The 15785-nt window shown below is 43.9% G+C and overlaps 1 protein-coding gene across 1 annotated transcript; it reads left to right on the plus strand.

Annotated features, from left to right (window-relative positions):
* The first annotated feature begins 2432 nt into the window (after positions 1 to 2432).
* On the plus strand, positions 2433 to 11820 carry ZNF35 (zinc finger protein 35). The gene is made up of 4 exons (XM_047771631.1): positions 2433 to 2845; positions 6079 to 6390; positions 7701 to 7848; positions 10519 to 11820. Exons 2-4 carry the CDS (start codon positions 6199 to 6201, stop codon positions 11769 to 11771), a joined length of 1593 nt encoding a protein of 530 aa, XP_047627587.1. The 5' UTR covers positions 2433 to 2845; positions 6079 to 6198; the 3' UTR covers positions 11772 to 11820.
* Positions 11821 to 15785: the final 3965 nt, after the last annotated feature.

Here is a 15785-nt window from a genome sequence, read left to right on the forward strand (position 1 = left end):
AGTTAGATTCTGCCACTCTTCCTTGGACAAATGCCTTCGTTTCTTGGAACCTTGATTGCTTCATCTGTTAAACAGGAGGAAGAATATCTACCTCACCAAGTTGTTATGAGGTAATGAATATGAAGATGCCTTATTTCCATATTAAAGAATCACCCCAGATTATGTAATAAGTACAAAGGGAAAGGTCTACTTTAACAATGGGGAGAGCTGGCATTTGCCTCTTAATCATTTTAACTAAATGTAACATCTCTAAGACTGAGACAACTCACATAATGTGCCTCTGCATGTAATGCAGTAAGCCAAAGGTATAACTTGAATTTAACAAGCTTCTTAGACATGATTGTCAGTTTATAGGAACTGCAGGAGGCAGAGGAACAATATGAAAGGCATCTCAAGCAAGAGATTGAGAAACTGGGATATTGTGTACAGAAACTGCACTAGATTCTTCAAAAATATACAATGCAAAAAGGAGGGGTGATAATTGTTGATGCTGGTTGAGTATTGAGAGTTCATTGTACTGCTTTTGTTTATGTATGATATTTTCCATAATGAAAAGTGTAAAAAGTGTATGGTGGGCTTGTTTTTGAAGAATCCTAAAGAGTCATAAGATACTGAGCCATGAGTAGCTTCACACAAATGCCCAATTGATTTTTGACAGGGGTGCAAAAGCAATTCAGTAGAAGAGGGATAGCCTTTCAACAAATGATGCTACAGCAATTGGATATCTATAGGCAAAAAATAAAAAATCAGGAACTAAGTGAAGAACTCAGCGTTATATCAAAAGCATGCTCCATAAAAGGAAAAAAATGATAAATTGAACCTCATCAAAATAAAATAATTTTCTCTGCAAAAGACTAAAGAGGATGAAGGCATTACAGACTGGAAGAAAATATTTGCAAATCATGCATCCAACACAGGATCATATCTAGACTAGATAAAGAATTCTTAAAACTATAGACCCAATTAGAAAATAGGCAAAAGACGTGAACAGACATTTCACCAAAGTATAAATGGTAAATGAGCATTAGCCACTAGGGAAGTTCCAGTTAAAAATCTGCACAGCTATCAGAATAGCTTTCTTTAAAGTAGTACTGTTAACACCAAATGATTTCAGGGGTGCAGAGGAACTGGATCTTTTACGTTGCCGGGAATGAGAAATGTTACAGCCACTCTGGGGAATGATTTGGCAGTTTCTTATAAAGCTAAACATGCACTTATCATACCACCCAGTACTTGCACTCCTGAGTGTTTATCTCAGAGAAGTAAAAATTTGTGTTCACACAAAAACCTGTATGTGACTGTTAGTAGCAGTTGTATTTGTAATAGTCAAAATCTGTAGGTAATTCAAATATTCTTCAACAGGTGGAAACTGGTATATCTACACCATGGAATACTTATTTCTTTGCAATAAAATGGAATGACCTCGTATTATGTGCAGTGACTCAAGTGCATTTCAATTATGCTGAGTAAAAATCCAATCTCAAAAGATCATATACTGTATAATTACATTTATGTAATATTCTAAAGTGACAAAAGTGTAGAGATGAGAAACAGACTAGTGGTTACCAGAGGTTGGAAATGGTGGAAGGGATCAGGGGAAGAGGGAGGGATAGCATTTAGGGAGGTCTTAGTGGTATTCAACAGTTGTGTTTTTTCTTTTCTTTTCTTTTCTTTTCTTTTCTTTTCTTTTCTTTTCTTTTCACTTTTTAGGGCTGCACTTGAGGCATATGGAAGTTCCCAGGCTAGGGGTTCAATTGGAGCTACAACTGCCAGTCACAGCCACAGCAACGCAGGATCCAAGCCTCGTCTGCCACCTACACCACAGCTCACGGCAACGCCAGACCCTTAACCCACTGAGCGAGGCCAGGGATCAAACCTGCAACCTCATGGTTCCTAGTCGGATTTGTTCCCACTGCGCCATGATGAGAACTCCAGGAACAGTTGTGTTTCTTGATTGTGATCATGGTTAGACGAAGCTACTCGTGATAAAATGGCATGGCAGTGTACACACTCACTGTACCAATATCAGTTTCCTTTTTTTATATTAACCTATAATTAAGGTGTACCCACAGGAGGAAACTAGTTGAAGGATATTATCTTTGCAACTTCTTGTGAATATAAATTCAAAATAGCAAATCAAAACTAAGGAGCCTAACCAAATGCAGTGTGTAAAATATTTGGAAAAACAAATTAGGAAGTAGATATTTTAGGACAGTTGAAAATTTGAATGACTGGGTATTGGATGACATTAGGGAATTGTTAATTTCTCTGTGGTGATGGTTGTTAGCAATTATTCTTATTAAAGGAGCCATATTGAAGTATTTAAAATAAGATGTTTTAATGTTTACAAATTTAAAAAGAATGCAAGGCAAACGTAATAAAGTGTTAATTGTTGAGTCCAGGAGTGTTGGTATTCATTGTACCATTCTCTGTACTGTTTGATATTTCCAAAATATAACGTTTGGGGCAAAATAATCAGGGCCTTCTGCAGGTGGATGCTTTGTAGCTTCAGGCTGCTGGATGTCCGCCTGGTCTAAGTGCCCTTGCCCAGGCTGGAGATGCCCCCGCTCGCTGAGGCACATACAGGGTCCCAGTTGCCCCCGCACTCTCCCTCGAGGCGCTTTTGCTCGCATCACTGGTCAGGAGTGATATTGGACACCCAACGAGAAGAAAGCACCTCCGAGATTCCTAGAGAGGCTGGCCTGGCGACTTGGGGAGCCGGAAGCCCATCCCCAGGCACTTCCTGTCCGGTCATTGTTCTCGCGCCGGTAGGCGCCAGGGTCTTGGTGGCTTGCTTTCTGCTTCAGAACCCGCAAGCTCTGGCGGAGTATCTCCGTAGCGCATGGTGAGCGGGGTTGGCGGAGCCTGGGCGCGAACGTCGAGGGAGCGGGAGGGGCCATCCCAGGGGCCTCCAGCCCCGTCCTCCCCTCGGGAATCCCAGCATTATCTGTCCAGGGGCGGCTCGGCGCGCCGCCACCTCGGAAACCCAACTGTCGTCTACCGGGAGCCTAGCCTGGGGAAGGTTGGACCGGGAGCGCCACAGGGGCCAGGCTTGCCCGGGAAACGGAGCTGCGTAGGTCCTGGAGGTGAGGGAGATGAGTTGCCACGTTTGGAAATAGGGAAAGGACATTGAAAGGAAGCTCTTGATGGGAGACTGCTGTTTAGGGCTGGAGGCCGATTAGAGTTTGATCAGCTTTCTGATGACAATACTCAGAGTAGGCAGTCTTGCGTATACACAGATGAAAAGAGTGTTAAGGGCTTTCCTGGTGGAATTCAGCTAGTCATGGAAATAATAATTATCCAGGATTAAGATTCATTGTAGGACTGAAAGTATTGCATTACTGGAGAAACGCAGTGTATTATACAATTAGTTGCCAGTAAGCCAGTGTAGGGTAAAGTGTATAATAACTTAAGTAGTAGCAAAAAGGAAATTAAAATTTATTACTTTTTTCCTAGTAAGATATTTAAAGGGGACTAGGAAAATTTCAACTTCTGTATAATCAACTAAAATGGTAAGATTATTTTAGTCACAAATTAAAAAAATCTGTTGACTTGGAAGTGATACAGGGGTACTGTTAGGTTGGTGGTGGAAGATTTGGTGCAGCCTTTTTAGAAAGCAATTTGGCAATACATGTCACTCATAAAATCCTTCAACCAGGGGTTCCTGTTGTGGCTCAGCAGTAATGAACCCGACTAGTATCCATGAGGATGCAGATTCATCCCTGGCCCTGGTTAGTGGGTTAGGGACCCTGCGTTGCAGTGAAATGTGATGTAGGTTGCAGACGCTGCTCAGGATCTGGCATTGCTGTGGTGTAGGCCAGCAGATGAAGCTTCAATTTGATCCCTTGCCTAGGAACTTCCATATGCCACTAATGCAGCCATAAGAAGACAAAAAAAAAAATCCTTCAACTAGTAATCCCTCTATTCTGAAGAAATAATTCAGCATCAGAAAAAAGCTATTTGCATGTGAAAAAAAACCTTAACATTAATTGTTATTAAGAAAATAAACTGGATGAGTTCCCTTTTGGCATACTATGATCTTGCTTTGTCACTACAGTGGCCTGGGTGGCTGCTCTGGGGCAAGTTAGTTGCCTAGCCCAGAAACTTCAGCATGCCTCAGGCACAGCCAAACAAACCAAAGAAAAACTGGAAACAAAACTACTTTTACTAAAACAATAGTTAATAAATAGGGGCTGGTTAAGTAAATTATAATATAGCTGTGATTTAGAGTACTATGCCAGAGTGAAGTGATTCTGTGCACTTACATTGAAATATCCTATCTTAAACTGTTGTGAGATTTGAAAATTGAGTTCAAAAAGCAAACAGTGGAGGTCGCTGAACAATGTACGAGTGTGAGCTAACGTATACCTTGGAAAAATGAGCAGTATGGGTCTAGGGGTGCATATATACATATGTATGTGGGAATGTAGAGAAAAGACTGATAACTAATTACTGTGTGTGCATGTGCATGTGTGTAGGACACATGTTTAATTCTCTATGTTTCTGTATTGACCTGTTTTCAATGAGAATGATTGTTAATACCATACATTATTGTGTAGCTGCTAAAAACAATGTGTGGAGTTTCCATCATGGCTCAGCAGAAACGAATCTGACTAGTATCCATGAGGGCACGGTTTCAACCCCTGGCCTTGATCAGTGAGTTAAGGATCTAGTGTTGCCATGAGCTGTGGTGTAGATCACAGACACGGCTCAGCATCTGGCATTGTGGCTGTGGCATAGGCCAGCCGCCACAGCTCCAATTTGACCCCTAGCCTGGCAACCTCCAAGTCTCCATGTGCTGAGGGTGTGGCCCTAAACACACACACACACACACACATACAAATGTGTGAAGAATGGCAACATGGAATTTTTTTTTTTTAAGTTTTATAATATTTGGTCTCACAGAACATTTGGAAGAAATGGAAAATGTAAAAATCAAAGAAAAAGGAAGTTCCTGGTTCAACTGTAACAAGCCGACTAATATCTACGAGGATGTGGGTTTGATCCCTGGCCTTGCTCAGTGCATTAAGGATCTAGCGTTGCCATGAGCTGCGGTGTAGGTTGCAGACACAGCTCAAATCCGGCGTTGCTGTGGCTATCGTGTAGGCTGGCAGCTGCAGCTCCGATTTAACCCCTAGCCAGGGAACTTCCATAAGCTGCAGGTTCGGCCCTCAAAAAGCAAAAAAAAAAAAAAAGAGAAGAAAAAGAAAAAAAAATCAAAGAAAAAAAAAAACTATAAAACCACTCCCAACGTGTTCGTGTCTAGACTCCCAGTCTTTTTCTTGAGATTTTTTTTTTTTTTGGTTTATGCTTATTTTGTGTCCTTGGTGATGAAAAAGAACCCCCCCCCCCAAAAAAAACAGGAGTTCCCGTTGTGTCTCAGTGGGTTACGAACCCAACTAGTATTCATGAGGGTGCAGGTTCAATCCCTGCCCTTGCTCAGTGGGTTAAGGATCTGGCATCACCGTGAGCTGTGGTGTAGGTCACGGATGCAACTCGGATCCTGAGTTCCTGTGGCATAGACCCTGAAGCTGCAGTTCGACCCCCAGCCTGGGAACTTCCATATGTTGCAGGTGCAGCCCTAAACAGCAAAAACAAAACAAAACAAACAACTTTGTGTTGTAATGTCCCTGCTTAAAAAAAAAAAAAAGTGATAATTATGAAATTACGTATCCCTATAGTTAAAAAGTTTGTCATAATTGTCAGTATGGTTGGAGGTTTTCCCTTGAAAGAAATATCTTAAAGTCTTTAACACACAGTGGTTATCTCTTGTGAGATGAATTGGGGTAATTTTTCTTAATATTTTCTGTATTTTTTAAAGTTTCTACAATTAAATTATATTAACTTTATAACCAGAAGGAAAATCAATAAACATTCTACAGTGCTGTTTGTAATGTGATTATTATGGGGATAAATGGCTTGTCTATAGTCCAGCCCCTTTTATCCTACTGAAGAGTAGAGCTGACCCTAAGCTATAGAGCTTCTGCCTATACACTAGTGAAACTGGCCCATGGGCTTGGTGGCATCCAGGCAAACCTCTGCTCTACTGCTAACAGTGTTTTCTGATTTCCTCATTAGATGGTACTCATCCTGGCCTTGGGAAGAAACTCAAGAAGTTTTTGAGACTTAAAGCTTAGATGGGGTTGACTTCTGTTGGGCAACCCCTAGCTGTAGGAATTCCCCTGCTGAGCAGAGAAGATGACTGCAGAATTGAGAGAGGCCATGGCCTTGGCCCTTTGGGGCCCAGTGACAGTGAAAAAGGAGGAGGAAGAGGAAGAAATCTTCATGGGTCAGGCATCCAGCCAGCAAGTGCACTCCGAGAACATCAAAGTCTGGGCTTCTAGGGAGAATCCTCAGACAGGCCTTGATGTATCAGAACAGGAGGAAAAGGTAAAATAATGGTTTGGGAGGAAGGATGGAGGAGGGACCTGAAGATTTCAAGTGATTGCAAAGGGCACTCTGTCCCCCTACTTCCACACCTAGTCTTGTTTCCTGGGAGGACTCTGGCCTCTAGTCTTTTGCAATAGAAACATTGTCTTTTGATTGATGTGACATTCATTACTCCCCATAACCAGTGCTTTTCAAACTGTGCTGCACAGACTTACAAAAAAAAAAAAAAAAAGCAAGGGGCAGGATGGGGGGTGCAGCGGTGGAATTTCAGGTTCTGATTCAGAAGGTCTGGAGTGTGGTCTTAGATTCTTCACTTCTTTTTTTTTTTTTTTTTTGTCTTTTTAGGGCCACACCCGTGGCATATGGAGGTTCCCAGGCTAGGGGTCTAATCAGAACGGTAGTTGCCAGCCTACGCCAGAGCCACAGCAACACGGGACCCAAGCCACGTCTGCAACCTACACCACAGCTCATGGCAACACCAGATCCTTAACCCACTGAGTGAGGCCAGGGATTGAACCTGCATCCTCATGGTCGCTAGTCAGGTTTGTTAACCAATGAACCACTACGGGAACTCCAGATTCTACACTTCTCACAGCCTCCCGGGTAAGGGTGATTCTGCTGATCTACAGACCATGCTTTGAGTCATGAGGTTTTGTTTTCAAACACACACCTTACCACCTCTAGCCAGATGAGGACTGAGGTTCCTCAGAGCCTCTCTGTAATAATGTGACCAGAACCTTCCCTTTTTGATCATTAAACCTTAGAAAAGTCTACTCTGGAAAATCTCCCCCTGTGCTCTCTTGTCTTGTCACTGACAAGTTATATTTGGATGCTACAGTGGGCAGGAAGGTGAAATCAAAGTAATTGGGAAGAAGGTAGCAGACCTGTTTCTCTGCTGGAGTCACCTTGTTTACAGAAGACTCTGGCTTTCTTTTTGCTTTTTCTTTCTTTCTTTTTTCTTTTTTTTTTTTTTTTTTTAGTGTTTGGTGTTTTTCTTTCCTTTTCTTTTATTTATTTATTTTTTATTTTCCCACTGTACAGCAAGGGGGTCAGGTTATCCTTACATGTATACATTACAATTACATTTTTCCCCCAGCCTTTCTTCTGTTGCAACATGAGTATCTAAACAAAGTTCTCAATGCTATTCAGCAGGATCTCCTTGTAAATCTATTCTAGGTTGTGTCTTTCTTTTCTTTTCTTTATCATGTGGCCTCTAGGAATAGGTGCTTATGTTCTCATCCTCAGAGCTATTTGTGCCACTTCCCACAGACAATCTCCTTATAAACCTACCTGTGCCTACTTGTTTCTAGGGTCAAAACATGTTCTGGGACATGGCTTTAGTCCTGAATCCAGCAATGCAGGAGGCATCTGCTGCTTCTACCCAAGGCAACTCCTCATTACCGGGCACTCTGGCCAAAAGCGAGTTACGGGAGACTCATGGGAACATGACCTATCTAGGTAAGGTTCGACCCCCTAATTCAGAATCTGACCTTTGGGGTTTCTCCAAATCTTTACAGAGACTGGTGAGTTATCTCCTAGCTCGAGTGGCAGAGAGTATAGAAAGTGCCAGGGGGATCTGGGTGAGAAATACTGAAATGGCTTATTTTGTACAGTCTCACAGACAAATACAGATGAATTCCACATTTACCTTTTCATCATTTATTGTTCAGCAGGTTTCATGTTTATTCATGCATGTGAACACATATCCTCTTCATATGCTTCATGATTATTATAGGTTGGTGAGCCTGCCAGAGAAGCTAGCTAAGGTAGGAACAGTCCCCTTTTGTGGTGATTTTGAGGAAATGACTTGGGGATGTTCTGTTTTCATAGGTCTTTGTGCAAGTTCTAGAGGGTTTTGAGCTGTTGTGTCAGCCATAATGTTCAAAGCTAGGTCTTTGTGGAAGGTACCGATGGCTGGCTGGATAATCACCTAGGTCTCTCTGAGCTGGGACTCAAGATATGTCTGGCTTAATGCTGGAAGCTTGCCTGCGAAGGAGTGACATTTAACTATGGGTCAAGAGCATGGTAGCCATGAGTCCTTTGTTGCAGAAACAACCCCCGGATGACTGCCTAGGACCCTCTGCATCTTGCATGCTATCAATCTGCCTGGTAAAGGGCTATTCTTGAATATTGTGAACCTGCTGTCTTCCCTAGCCAATTCCTCAGGCATTTGTAGATCAAGTCACTTTTCTCTTTTTTATTTTTTGGCTGCACCCACAGCATGAAAAAGTTCACAGGCCAGCAATTAAACCCAAGCCACAGCAGTGACAACACCAGATTCTTAACCTATTTAGCCACCAAGGAACTCCCCAAGTCATTTCTTAAACCAGTGTTATGGGGAAGGTTAGGATTGTTTTTTTAGGGCCGGACCCGCGCCATGTGGAGGTTCCCAGGTTAGGGGTCTAATTGCAGCTGTAGCCACTGGCCTAAGCCACAGCCACAGCAACTTGGGATCTGAGCCACGTCCACGACCTATACCACAGCTCACGGCAATGCCAGATCCTTAACCCATGAGCGAGGCCAAGGATCGAACACACAACCTCATGGTTCCTAGTCAGATTCGTTTCCGCTGCGCCATGACGGGGACTCCTGACCACCTTTCGTTTTCGTGCCTCTTTAGTTCCTCAGACTCTCTGCAGCTTCTGTTCCCCACTTTATGCTTTTTGTTCCATTCCTTCTGAGGCATTCCCCTTTGTGTAGACAGACATAAGGAGTGATGTTACTGACGGCAGGATCATTTTTTCACACCATTAAGGTTCTGAGGCAGTGTAGAGCAGCCAGACTAGTCAAGAGTTTTTAAACTTCAGGATATTTTCGTATTCCCATGATATTTTTAGGCCTCATGGAGAAGGCTATGCCATGTCTCAAACTTAACTCAAAACAGTCAATTTTCCTTGACATAAGGGTTGGCTATTTCCTCAGCATGAGAGGTAAGCCATTTACTCTGTTCATATCCTTTTTTTTAGTCCCTTCTAGTGCTACCATCTATCACCATAGCAACTTCCATTTCTTAAGGTTCATCTTTCCTCCTGGCCCCCAGCACTTTGAAGCATAGACCACCAGACAGGCTGAAAATCACTGCAGACACTCACAGAGCCATCTGTTGATCTCCCTGGCTATTCTCAACAACTGACATAAAGTAACTCAGCTAATCCTCTCCTGGACTTATGAGATAGATCCTGTTGTGGTCCCTGTTTTATTTTATTTTATTTTATTTTATTTTATTTTATATTTTATTTTATTGTCTTTTTGCCTTTTCTAGGGCTGCTTCCCACGGCATATGGAGGTTCCCAGGCTAGGGGTCAAATCGGAGCTGTAACCACCAGCCTACACCAGAGCCACAGCGACATGGGATCCGAGCCACGTCTGTGACCTACACCACAGCTCACGGCAACGCCGGATCCTTAACCCACTGAGCAAGGCCGGGGATCGAACCTACAACCTCATGGTTTCTAGTCGAATTTGTTAACCACTGTGCCACAACGGGAAATGAAAGCACAGAGAAGTTACCAGCCCAATGTCCTACAGTTGGTAAGTGGCAGAGCAGGGACTTGAAACCAGGCAGTCTGGTTCCAGAATCCATGTTCTCAACCTCTATGCTTCATAGCCTCTCAGTGTTTTGGGTGGTTTGGGCTGCTGTGGCCCTCCTGATATCCATTGTGGCCCTTTCTGTCCATGTTTGTCCTTCTGTGATATCCAGCATTCTCATTCACAAAAGCCAAAGTTGCCCAGATCTTTGTTCACAGGGAGAGAATCTCCCTAATTAAATGGTGGGTATAAACAAATCCATATTAGGTGGCTGAGGTAAGAGGGCAAGCCTGGGGAGAGATGTGTCCTTCTGGACCTGTCTGAATAGTGAGATTAGTTGTCAGGCAACAGAAGGAGAGCTGTCTGGAGATGAGGTCTCTGGCATGAGGGAGCAGGTTAAGGTAGGCAAGTGTGCTGCAAGGCTGTGATTCAGTGGGTTCTGCTCCAGGCGAGGGAAGGGCACAGAAGAAGAGTGATGTGTGAGGGGTTCTTTCTTCTGACAAAGCCGTTTTGCAGAGGCACTGAAATCACATACTTCCTGACCTATTCTTTTTTAGGGCAGAAAAAGCTGATATTTATATTTTCTGTTTGTTATTTCAGATGCTGAAACCAAGAACCCACAGTTACTGGTTCCAAAAATTGAGATCTGTGATGAAGCAGAAAAGTCCTTCATAATATCAGGGAGAATGGAGAAAGTTGACTCTCAAGGACCTGAGTTAGGAGAAGCCGGTGAAAAAGGGAACATGTTAAAGAGGCAGAGAATAAAGAGGGAAAAGAAAGGTCCCAGACAGGTGACAGTGAAGGACTGTCAGATACCTGATAACTTCAAAGAAGAGGAAGACCAGAAATGTCACACATCTGAAGAAAGATACAGCCTTGGTTCTGGCTCTGTTAAAAATCAGAAAAGCCAACCTGGGCAGAAACCTTTTACATGTAGCGTGTGTGGGAAAGGCTTTAGTCAAAGTGCGAACCTCGTAGTGCATCAGCGAATCCACACTGGGGAGAAACCCTTCGAATGTCATGAGTGCGGGAAGGCCTTCATTCAGAGTGCAAACCTTGTAGTGCATCAGCGAATCCACACCGGACAGAAACCCTATGTTTGTTCAAAGTGTGGGAAAGCCTTCACTCAGAGTTCAAATCTGACTGTACATCAAAAAATCCACTCCTTAGAAAAGACCTTCAAGTGCAGTGAATGCGAGAAAGCCTTCAGTTACAGCTCCCAGCTTGCTCGGCACCAGAAGGTCCACATCACAGAGAAATGCTATGAATGTAATGAGTGTGGGAAAACGTTCACTCGGAGCTCAAACCTCATCGTCCACCAGAGGATCCACACGGGGGAGAAGCCCTTTGCTTGTAATGATTGTGGCAAAGCCTTCACTCAGAGTGCAAATCTGATCGTGCACCAGCGAAGTCATACTGGTGAGAAGCCATACGAGTGCAAAGAGTGCGGAAAGGCCTTCAGCTGTTTTTCACACCTTATTGTACACCAGAGAATTCACACAGCAGAGAAGCCTTATGACTGCAGTGAGTGCGGGAAGGCCTTCAGTCAGCTCTCCTGCCTGATCGTGCACCAGAGGATTCACAGCGGGGATCTTCCGTATGTGTGTAACGAGTGTGGGAAGGCCTTCACGTGCAGCTCATACCTGCTTATTCACCAGAGGATCCATAACGGGGAGAAGCCGTACACGTGCAACGAGTGCGGCAAGGCCTTCCGGCAAAGGTCAAGCCTCACGGTGCACCAGAGAACCCACACGGGGGAGAAGCCCTATGAATGTGCCAAGTGCGGCGCGGCCTTCATCTCGAACTCACACCTCATGCGGCATCACAGAACCCATCTGGTGGAGAGCACCTAGAGGCCGAGTAAGACCCCCGGGTGCTCTGCTGTTTTCCCCTCCTTTGTGGGGAAAAAAAAAAAAAAATGAGGCCTGCTCTGCCCATTGAAGTAACAGTTTTCAAGAGTGCAGCACAAAACACATGATAAGCATTTCACAGGCAAATTTAAAGAAAATGGAAACGAAGGCCTCCAGGCAAGGATGTTGTTTTTAATGGTGCCCCCAGCAGTCATGTTGTCTGAAGTGTAGTGGCTTTCTTAGAAGTAGGTCTTGCAGAGCTCAGTGATAAAGATCTTTTTGGGGGAAAGGTATTTTTCACTAATGTTGTTTAAAGCTCTGGTACGATTTCTTGAGCAATGGCAGATTACTGGTGTAGGCCTGTCTGCTGGAATTCCAGAGTTTTGAACCTTGTATTCTAGTATTTGGGGTTAAGCAATGGCTAGTTAAGGAAATCACCTGGGGTAGCAACTCACCAACAACTCACCTATGAATATTTTTAAGCTTTCTATTTCTTGGGTAATTTTTTTTTAATTAATTAAAACAAAAGCAAAAAAAACCTATCTTTCTAACCATCTACTGCTCCTAAAATGGATGGAAATAGGACATGGTTGTTTCCCTTATCATCTGAACCTTGTGAACCTTATATGTTAAAGCTCTGGGGACCTCAGAGGATTCTCTTCTCACCGTTTCCCAGCCTGCATGACCAAGCACTTGAGGATTGATAGAGGCAGCACATCGGAGTTACAGATGCTGCTGGGCTGTGTTTCTTTGCTAAAATCAACAACCCTTCCAGTACCTGAAGCCCAGTTGGCACTACATTCCATTTGAGTGAGGTGCTGCTAACAGCCCTCTTCCCTGATGGAGGAGTCAGAGAATGAAGCTTCCCCAGGGGCATGCCCACATTGTCTCTGCTCTCATCCTGCTCAGGCTCAGCCAGGGTGCTCAGTTTGGTTGTCATTGTTACAATTTTGGATAGACTTTAGAAGAAATCATGGAGCCCTTCTAATTCTGAGAGGACCAAAGAGGGAAGTGAGCGGGAGGAGGCAGAGTGGCACTCCTTAGGTCTTAATTTGTTTTTATAGACGTTCAAAGGTATTGGACTATGACAGCTTTTAGAAGGATGAATCAACTGGCTAAGGTAAGATACCTTTGTTACCACTGGGCCTTTACTCCTGGAAAAACAGTTTTGAAAACTATGCAATAGGTAGAGTTATGTAATAATATTGCCTTGTATTTATATCGAACTTGATTTCTTTGTCTGTGTACCTTCATGTGTAGAGTCCTGATACCTCGTGCTTTCACATAGACCATACCTTAACCCTTGTAACATTGAAAAAGGTATTTGCCTCCTTTACCCAAGAGAGGTCATTTAACTCAAGAGCAAGTAACAAGTGGCAGAACCTGTGTTAGGACCCAGGTACTAAATCTAGGTTCCCTTTGCTCTGCCATATTCCTGCTAGATCTCACCACCTGAAACACTACCTGGCTCTGTGGAAGAGCCTGAGAAAGAGGTATATACTCTCATTTTTAGGTGAGGAAGTTGAGGTGACAGATTTTATGGGTGTGCCTTAGGCAGCAAATCTAAGACTGGGGTTTGAGTCTCCTGATTTCTCCCTCTGTCTATACTCCCACTCTCATCATTCAAGAAGATTTATCATAAATGCTGTACCTGGTGATAGCAGCTAGAAGCAACTCTCGTGCATAAGCTCAAGCATTTATTGTCTTATTTCCATAAGACTAAATATTAGTTAGTGTTTTGTAGTTTACAGAGCACTTTGACCTACAGAAGGCATTCACAAGAAATTTATTAACTTTTTAATTTTTTTCCCTTTTAACCACGATCTTTTTTCTTTTTTTTGCTGCTCCTCAGCACGTGGAGTTCCTAGGCCAGAGATCAGATCCCAGCCACAATCTCGACCTAAGTTGCAGCTGTGGCAACACTATATCCTTAACCCACTGTGCCAGGCCGAGGATCGAACCTGCGTCCCAGCACTCCCAAAATTCCACCAGTCCCGTTACACCACAACAGGAACTCCTAACCTCAGCCTTTAATCAGAGCATGTGTGACTTCTTTTCCCAGTTTCACTCTAAATCATATAGACACAAATAAAAAAAAGTCACGAGGTTTCAAAAGTAAGAATGGAAGTTCCTGTTGTGGCTCAGTAGGTTAAGAATCCAGTGAGTATCCATGAGGATTCAGGTTCAATCCTCTGGCCTCACTCAGTGGGTTAAAGATCCTGCATTGCCATGGCTTTGGTGTAGGCCTACAGCTGCAGCTCCAATTCTACCCAGAGCCTGTGAACTTCTGTATGCCACAGGTGCAGCCATAAAAAGAAAAACAGAAGAATAAAAAGTGCTAATGCCCTCATAGACCCTAATAGCAACTCTTGCTCTCTCCCTTTCTCGGAGATCCAAAGATAGCACTATGTGTCTCTCCTGAGATTAGGAAAAGTTAGATTTTTTTTTTCTCCCTGCATGCTTAGGAATCTCAAGGGAGGGAGAGCAAGTCTGAAGATTTAGGGTAAATCTCTGACCTTTACCCACCAAGAGGCCAAAAGTGCTTTCCTGAAGGGTACCAACTTGGAGTTCCCATCATAACACAGCAGAAACGAATCCGACTAGGACCTGTGAGGTTGCAGGTTCAATCCCTGGCCTCACTCAGTGGGTTAAGGGTCCGGTGTTGCCGTGAGCTGTGGTGTGGGTTGCAGACACGGCTCAGATCTTGCATTGCTGTGGCTGTGGTGTAGGCAGCTGGCTACAGTTCTGATTAGACCCCTAGCCTGGGAACCTCCATATGCCAAGGGTACAGCCTTAAAAAGACAAAAATAAATAAATAAAAATTTAAAAGGTATCAACTTGGGTTTGTGGCCATTAAGATTAAACTGTTTGAGCTTCACATTGTGTATTCATTCCTCTTCATAATTGAATACTCAGTCATGGATGATTGCGATCTCCTCGTTGAGATTTCTATTCTTTGGGAGGTCAGAAGAGCTACCCAGGTGATGGTGATATAAAACTAGGTTTGGGGATCACTGACCCAAACTTGCAGCAAAGCAGTGGTTTTTAACCTTGACTCCGTGTTGGAATCATCTAGGGCACTTGACAATTTTTACGTTCCCAGGCCTCAGTATTTTTTAAAACTCTAGAGGGAACTCCAGTGTGCATCCAGTGGCATCCAGAACCCCTACAGTCAAGTAAAAGCTGCAGGCCACCGCTGTCTGTGATCCAAGTTAGTCAGTGAGTGTTTTGTAGTTTACAGAGCACTTTGGATCTTTCCACTCTGAGAAAGGGGGAGATCTCTGGTGTGAAGATCTGGATGTGTTCTGTTTCAGCAAAACAGAACACTAACTACATTGGCTTCAATGCCTCTGACAGCCCTTGGCTGCTGGATCTCTGTGACCTAACTTATTATATTTGTTTTTTTGTTTTTTTGTTTTGTTTGTTTTTTTTGTCTTTTGCTAGGGCTGCACCCACGGTATATGGAGGTTCCCAGGCTAGGGGTCTAATCGAAGCTGTAGCCGCCGGCCTACACCAGAGCCACAGCAACGTGGGATCCGAGCCGCGTCTGTGACCTACAACATAGCTCACAGCAATGCCTGATCCTTAACCCACTGAGCAAGGCCAGGGATCGAACCCGCAACCCCGTGGTTCCTAGTTGGATTTCTAAACCACTGAGCCACCACGAGACCTCCTATGTTTTTAAGATACCATGAACTTCATTTAAATGAGCAAACCGAGTTCTTGTTTGTTTTGTTCTGTCTTTTTGTTTTTTGCCATTTCTTGGGCCGCTTCCACAGCATATGGAGGTTCCCAAGCTAGGGGTGGAATCGGAGCTGTAGCTGCCGGCCTGCGCCACAGCCACAGCAACGTGGGATCCGAGCCGCGTCTGCAACCTACACCACAGCTCACGGCAACGCCGGATCCTTAACCCACTGAGCAAGGCCAGGGATCGAACCCACAACCTCATGGTTCTTAGTCGGATTCGTTAACCACTGAGCCATGCCGGGAACTCCCAAAACGAGTTCTATAACATGC

This window comes from Phacochoerus africanus, chromosome 1 (genome assembly GCF_016906955.1).
Source record: "Phacochoerus africanus isolate WHEZ1 chromosome 1, ROS_Pafr_v1, whole genome shotgun sequence".
Classification (NCBI taxonomy): domain Eukaryota; kingdom Metazoa; phylum Chordata; class Mammalia; order Artiodactyla; family Suidae; genus Phacochoerus; species Phacochoerus africanus.